This window comes from Fukomys damarensis, unplaced genomic scaffold, assembly GCF_012274545.1.
Source record: "Fukomys damarensis isolate Sample0158 unplaced genomic scaffold, DMR_v1.0_HiC HiC_scaffold_13, whole genome shotgun sequence".
In the NCBI taxonomy this organism is placed as follows: Eukaryota; Metazoa; Chordata; class Mammalia; order Rodentia; family Bathyergidae; genus Fukomys; species Fukomys damarensis.
Genome location: NW_022900925.1, coordinates 39,333,845 through 39,341,498, shown reverse-complemented (window position 1 = coordinate 39,341,498; position 7,654 = coordinate 39,333,845). Strand labels below are relative to the sequence as shown.

At 49.1% G+C, this 7,654-nt stretch overlaps 2 protein-coding genes across 3 annotated transcripts in view; one reads left to right on the top strand and one right to left on the bottom strand.

Moving 5' to 3' along the window:
• Nmt1 (N-myristoyltransferase 1) overlaps positions 1–978 on the bottom strand; it is a 26,740-nt gene extending 25,762 nt beyond the window's left edge. The window contains exon 1 of the mRNA XM_010642914.3: positions 714–978. Coding sequence (XP_010641216.2) covers positions 714–961 — 248 coding nt within the window. The 5' untranslated portion in view covers positions 962–978. The remainder of the gene's footprint in view (positions 1–713) is intronic.
• A 41-nt stretch (positions 979–1,019) lies between these two features.
• Dcakd (dephospho-CoA kinase domain containing) overlaps positions 1,020–7,654 on the top strand; it is a 25,809-nt gene continuing 19,174 nt past the window's right edge. The window contains exon 1 of one of the 2 annotated variants that reach the window (XM_010642913.3): positions 1,020–1,093. The gene's annotated coding sequence lies outside the window, so the exon portion shown is untranslated. Of the gene's footprint in view, positions 1,344–7,654 lie in introns of both variants that reach the window. The other variant, XM_010642912.3, reaches the window with a different exon arrangement.

Below are 7,654 nucleotides of genomic sequence, written 5' to 3'. Positions count from 1 at the left end.
CCTAATGTGCGATAGCAGTATTGAACCCACAAGCACAGAATACTGTCCAAGAAGCATTGATCAATTTCTTGAAGGTTTCGCAAAGTTAACAGAGGAAGATGCTCCAAGACCTAATTATACATTGTTCAGGAAATTTACGGATTATTTGGGGCAACGTCGTATAAGCCAAAACATTATCATTCGATTAATTACACTGTGTTTATAAGGTGAGTTTCTATTTTGGGATTCTCTGATTGAGATATTTTACAACATAATTATATATATAGTTTGTACAGCCTGGCGAATCTCCTTATTGAAAGTGAACTACTGGGATATGTTTTATTACTCGTTTATTACTAGTCACGTTGTTCATACAACACCTCTGTAAGTAACGTTCCCCCAGGACTGTAGTTACTAGATTGTCCGTGTAGTGTGACCGAAAAACATCGTTTAACGTGCTCTTTCCCCTGAACGAGCCTGAAGAATAAGAGTGGAACATCACACAGGAGAACTTTTATATAATAAAAGTATTGAATGTCTCCGGCTCTCAATATAACAAGCGCCCACCCGTGGTAAATGACAAAGGCACTAACCAATCGGTGGGCAGGATCCTAATGTCTTAGCCAATAAGAACATGGAGGTGGGGTTAGACTAAGCTCCCGGTGACTTCCCCGCACCCCTAGACCCAAGCGGTGGGAGACTGGATGGGAACTGGAATCCGAGGATCTCGTTACCCCCGGATGTAGCTGTTGTCCTCCTCGTTCTCGCAATCGCTGCAGTGCTCATGACTGTTCCCGTTGCCTTCCATCATCTGTGGCCGCGGAGGTGCCGGCAGCTTCACTGCTGTCTCACTCTCGTCCGCCATCTTGAGCTGCCAGCGCTGGGCTCCGCGCCCCGTTACATAGGACGCTCCTATTGGGCTAGGGTGGCTTGCGCTGTTTTCTGGGTGTTGTAGTTTTCTAGGGGAAAGAGCGTAGCTCATTTCTGGAAATCTGAACAAGGTGGACTACAATGCCCAGAAGGCAACGAGGTTCGGCGCACTCGCGGAAGCACGGCATGCGGCCTTGCTCTGAGGGGAAGAGGCCCGCGGTCGCGGGGCTTGCCGGAAGTTGCAGTAAGTGCTGGCTTCGGGTTGGGGGCGTGGAGGGTCCAGGTCGGTTGTCTTCATGTCGCCGCTGGCCCTCCCCGGGCCGCAGAGGAGCCGTTATCGGCTGCGATTAAGGACCGTTACCATCCCGAGGACCCTCTGAGAAACCAGACTGCGGGCCTTCTTCGGCGGGCTGCTGGACGGCCCCGACCTCCGGGAAGGCGGCGGACTGCGGTGTGCATTCCCCTACCCGGAGTCGCCCCGCCTCGGCCTCCAGGTACTGGGCTCCTTGAGTTCGCCGCGCCCACGGCTCCTCTTTTTATCCCGGAAGCCTCCGCGACGACCCCTCAGTGAGCGCGTCAGTGCAGGCCCCGGGGATTGCTTTCGCGTCTGAGCCCATTCCGTCCTCAAACAATCTGGGAGTTGGGTCCCACGTCACAGACTGGAAAATGTGGCCTAGAGAGGTTGGTAAAGTACAGGCACACAGCTCGGAGGTGACAAAAATCAGTATACAAATTTGGATCTGGCTGTCCCTTGGTGCTCTGAATTTTCTACCACCACTAAAGTCCCATTGTCTGTTGCACGCGCCACCTACGGAGATCAGTTATTAGAAGGTACCTGCGACATTTTAATTTGTTTTTGGACTTTACAGAATATTTCAGTCCCTTAGGGTGCCCCCCCATTGAGTCATCTCCCTCGAGGCGTGGAAAGACAGCCCAAAGACATGGTTCCCGTCCTTGGAGATTGCCTATTCTTGGCTGGGTGCCATGGGTGGTGAGGGAAGGACTCATTTAGAGAGAGCTGCGTGGCCAAAAAGGGTAGCGATCTTTGTCTTTGGGGAACTCTCAACATGGGAAGAAGGCAAGGGTGGGAAGAAACAGTTCCCGTCTGACTCACCGAAACAAAACCAAGTAAAACAGCGCTAAATATGGTCAGCTCTTTTTATATCAGTGATAGGAGCAGAAGAGTAAATATGCTCTAAAGCTGTGGATAGTCGCCAGTTATTGACTTTGGAAGGTGGTCAGGGCTGTCCATTTGGGCTGAGGACAGTTACCAACGTTCACTTCTCTGGGGCCAGACTGTTGTCAACATGGTGCATTTCTGCAGGTGCAGGAGGAAAGGTCAGAGATGATAATAAACCTTATATCGTTAGATGCCATTAACTTTTCTAAATGTTTCCCTTTTTTATTTAACACAACCTTCTGAAGTAAACCGGAAAAGGACCTTCAGAAAAATGTGCTTGCCCAAAAAAATCAGTGACACCAGTTGCAGAGCTCAGGCCAAAACCGACAGCTGGGGTTCTCATCCAGCCCTGTGTTCCCCTTTTCCACAGGTAGGCAGCAGTTGAGGGGAAGCTAATGAGGATGACCAAGGAAGAGTAATTATAGGAATGAAGGTGCTGGTTTCTGTGCACCCTGCCTGATTGTTGAATGGAAACTGAGCAGTTTTTGCCTGGTGGACCGCCTTTCTGGAGGTAGGCAAGCAAAGAGGCCATCAAACACCAGTTCAGAATGCAAGTGTAACCAAGAGTTCTGGGATCCAGCACCTCTGAGAATCTCCAAGTTAGAAAAGATGATTTGCACCTGAAATTCCAGCTCTTGGAAGGCTGAGGCAAGAGGATCGATGGCAGTTGGAAGTCAGCCTAAACTACACATCGAGACACTGTGTCTAAAAAAAGAGAGAGAAGACTCTGAGAGGTGCTCATTCCTCTGTCTCAGGACTTTTAAGTTATCCTTAGATTTTAGGGTCTAGGACTTCTCTATGGTAAAACTGAATTGTAGGATACTGAGGATATGTGATTTATTGTTATTATTTATTTATTTTTGGCGGTGCTAGTGATCAAACCCAGGACGCTATACTTTGCTAGGCAAGCGCAGTACCCTGAGCCACATCCCTACCCTGCCATGTGTAGGGTTTACCTTTGGGTTTACAATCACCTTAGTATAAAAGTCACCCTAAACAGAGTAACGAGTTTCTAAGTTGGGTCTACAGATGTTTTGTTGTGATCCCAGAGGTCCTTCTTTTTGTTTCTCCTGGTTCCACTGTGAGAGACAGCTCTTTACTCTCAGCTGTAATTGGTGAGAGTGGCTGCTTTATGTAGATATTCAAAAATACATAATCCTGTGTCCTTATAGATAATTGTTACATCCCCCGACCTTTTTTGGTATCAGGGATCGAACTCAGGACCTTGCACTTTCGAGGCAGGCGGCAGAACCCCTGAGCTAAATCCCCAGCCCCAACATTTTCTACAGTTGGTATCTGGTTCTTGACACACACATCCCCCCCATTTACCCCACCCCCCAGTACACATTCCCAGCCTTCAGAGCTATTGCCAGAAGAGCAGGACTCTCCCCTCTGGTTCTGCTGGTTCTCGCTACCCACCCCTCCTTGCAGGAACTGTACTCAGAGAGCAGCCGAGGGACAAGCCTGTGGGGTTGTGCACATTCTGAGTTTCTGCTTATGTAGAGTCCCCTGTTACCCCTTTTACGCTGTTAGCGGTGGTGGCAGCAGTGGAACACAGGTTAAGAGTGCAGGCCCCTGGGTCTGATCCTTGGGGCCTGACTCCTGCCCTACCTCTGATTAATGAGTGACTTTGAGCAAGCCACTTGACCTCTCAAATATCTCAGAATGCCAGTGGCCTCGTCTATAAAATGAGATGCACATGCAGAGCACTTAGGAAAGTGTCTGTGACTGTGGCCCCAGTGACACAATTGGTTAATGCACAATACTTCTAGGGTAGTAATGTTGGGGCAGAGTCAATACTCAATTAATATTTTCCTTCCAAGAATTCAGCATTGATGCTGTGTAACTAAAGAAAACTTGGCGATCATAGCTCAGTCCTTGCTGTACACCCAGCATTAGACTTCTAGTGGGCCCAGGAGGGCACAAACCAGGCTGTGGTTCATTTATACAATGTCTTGGATCATTCATAACAGGTTAGGGCCATGGAAGGCGCTGGAGGACCAGGCATAAGGACACACAGTCCCTGCCCTGGGTTTTCTCTGAGTCAGTAGGCACCCAGCCTGGCAGTCACAGTGCAACATGCTTCTTGGGGAAGAAGTTTTGTTTTTTTTGTTTTTTCTTCCCCTTGGAAGAACTTGGCTAGTGAGCTAAATGTGAAATGGAATAGGGAGATGGTCGTGGGCAGCTTCCTGGGTTCCCTGAAGCTCATCTGCAGGAAGGAACTTCTGCTACCTGACGCATGAGCTGGGATCACAGTGGGCCCAGCTTCCTGCTTGCTCCTGTGGTTTTAAGACTGTGCCAGCTATTCCCTGGCCAGATGTCACTTAAGGTAAAATGAGAAAAATCAGCTGCACTTAAAAATCAAAGAGCAGGGGCATCAGATGTGGCTCAGTGGTAGAATACTTGCCTAGAGTGCATGAGGCCCTGGATTTGATCCTCGGAACCACAGAAGTTTTTGGTTGAATTAATGAGTGTATAAATGGTAGGAAAGGGGATGAGTTCTCCAGGGGGGTGGGAAACAGAAACAGCAGAGGGTGGGCGCAGGAACACGAGCATCTGACCCCCAGTGCTGGTGTGGGACTGCTCGAGGGTGGGCTGGCATAACCTCTCCTTTGACCTCTGCCCTCACCTGCTATGCTTGCTCGGGACAGTGAGTCTTGCAGGTCCCTGCAATTCAGGCTGGTCTTGAATGCGCTGTGTAGGCCAGGCTGGCATCAGCCTCAGGAGTGCTGGATTACAGGCATGTGCCACTACACCAGCCAATTCTTGCTTTATTATGAGAAAACAGAAGTTCAGTGATCGCCGTGGGGTTGTAGTGCCACTTAGTGTGAGGCTCACACTCCTGGGTGTCGTAGCACTGAGGCAGGTGCAGTAGGTAGACGGTCTCCTTTCTTCCACTGGCCAGGGAACCGTGCGCTGCAGGCCAGCGGTAGGGAGGTCACAGAGGCTCACAAATTTCAGACTCAGGGGTTTAGGTTTTACTCTCCAGATGGAGAGGACCTGTGTGAGGGCTTTTTGAATTAATTTTGGGGGCATTTTAATTTTTTTATGTTTTTGTTTGTGTGTTTTCTGTGGTACTAGGGATCCAGCTTGAGGGCACACTACTGTTGAGCTCCCCCCTGGCCCTTTTTGGTTTGTTTATTTCGGTTTTTTGACACAGGGTCTTGCTATGTATATAGCCCAGGTTGGCCTGGATCTCATGATCCTCCTGCCTTTGTGTTGAGATTGTAGGTGTGTGCCACCAGGCCCAGTCCTTTTCACATTTTTAAATTTTGAAATAGAGTTTCACTAAATTGCCTGGACTGGCCTTGAACTTGTGATCCTTCTGCCTCAGTAGCTACTTGGCTCCTCCCAAGAAGTGTGTACCACCTTGCCCAACTTCCAGAGAACTCTTTTTGAGGGGAGGGCCAATATTGGATATTGAACCCAGGGCCTTACCACTGAGCTATTTCTTCAGATTCTTTTATTTTGAGGCATGGTCTCCCTAAGCCACTAAGCCCAGGCTGGTCTAGAACTTATGATCCTCCTGCTTCAGTTTGCTGAGTGCTGGAATCACAAGTATGAACTACTACACCTGGCTTTGGAAGCTTTTAAATAAAGTATAAATATTAATGGTATTTGTGAAGTGTGGTGTAAATTTAATTGCATATTAATATTTATTTAAAACAAATATATGGAAAACAAATTTTTGTTTTCAGAAATAGGAGTCAAAGGAGTCATTTCTAATAGATTCGGAGAGTTGTTCATCAAACAAAACTTGAAACAGCACCAGATTCCAGGTTCATACTGATAGTGCTGAGATGCTTGAAAACAGAAAATGTGTATTTGAATTGATGGTATCACCTTGTAACTGTAGGGTAGGGGTCATCCCAGCTGCTTGAGAGTCTGAGGCAGGAGAATCACAAATGTGAGGCCAGCCTGGGCAATTTAGACCTTGCCGTGAAAAGAAAAAAGTGGGACAGGCCTGGGGTGTACCTCTGTGATAGTAGTCACTTGCTTAGCGTCCTTGAGGCCTGGGCTTACTCCCCAGCGCTGCCAGAAAAGGCTGAATTTCAGTACCGCGGAGAGGCCTGGCTCAAAGCCTACAGCAGTCCTTCACATCTCCTCTGGACCTCCCAAGGAAAGCAGGCTGGACTGCAGGGTTACTGCCTGACGACAAGGTCCTTGCTCAGACCAGAAGTCCCCATAAGGCAGAATATGGTAAAGCTGTTCTATCTGGAGGCTTTTCCAAATGGTGTGTCCTGGGACAAGATCTGGATAGCTTGGAGGAGCAGAGTAGGCATGTTCCTGCTACCTGGCACTGTTACAGGAGCTGACGGGAGGACGGGTGTCCATCCCTCTGATGTTCCAGGATCAGGCAAAGGTTGGGAGCCACCAAGTTAGGTTCTGTGTAAGCTATTTGGTCAATAAAGGGGATGAGACGTAGATCTAGCTCTGCGGAATAGGAATTAAGGTTGTTCTGCAGGCTTAGAACCAGGAGAGCTTTTATCCAGGGAAGGACTTCCTAACTGCCAGGAGTGGACTTCTGAGCTTGCTTGCAGCTCGCTCACTTGCTCCTTTTTTTCAATGCTGCTGGAGACTGAGGACAGAACCTTGTGCATGCTGAGCAAGGGCCCCACCACTGAGCTACATCCCCAGCCCTTTTTAAAATTTTTATTTTGTTCCCAGGTTGGCGTCAAATTCGGGACCCTTCTATCTCATACTCCAGAGTAGCTGGGGTTACAGATGTGGACTTTGAAGCTGTCTTGAGAGGCTGTATGTACCTGCCACTGGACATACCGGAGTATAGATGGCAGAGATGATGTGAGAGTCATATACCAGCAGGGTGTTTGCACCAGTCGGCCCTTTTAATCACTGGGCTATGGCACCAAGTATCTTTACTTTAACAGAGGAAGCTTTGGGGACTAGGGTGGCAAGAGAAAGATATTAAATTACTTCAGCATACTGAGCCACTGTCGTGCGCCAGGCACTGGTATTCAGTGGTCAAGGCAGACCCAGCTCTTGGCTAAGGCAGTGGAGGGCGGAGGTACACTTCAGGGAGAGGGAGGGAGGCGAGGTGGGGCGGCTCACACTGCGTGTGACGCTTCCTTAGACCCTTTCCTGTGTTTCCGGCCCTCTGAGCACTGGACAGCAGTGACTGATTAGCCGCGCTCACGAGGAGATGGGAGAGAGGCTAAGGGGCACGGAGTACGGACGAATGTGTGCTCTGCGATCGATCGGAGGACTTTGTGCGAGCGAACAGCGGACTCACCTCCAACTCCAGCTACCTCTTGTGAAAAGTGGAGTTGATGACAGTGTCCACCCTGCGAACCGTGAGGACTGAGGCACCACCTACAACGCGTTCGGAAACCCTGGCGCTGAGGCGGGGATGGAGCGGGGATGTAGTTCTGAGGTAGGGCGCTGGAGGATCTGGTTTGGATCCCCAGCACTATAAAAAATAAACAAAGACCTCGGAAATAGAACGTGCTGTGTTCACTACCTTAGATTTCCTATTGCCCAGCCCGAACTTATTTATTTGCTTTATTTCGTTTTGTTAGTACATGTTTCTGTGACAGGACGATTACGTTCGTCACCTCTGAGTGTCAATTTAGGCGTCCTGGGGCCCCACCCTCGCCCCACCCCTCC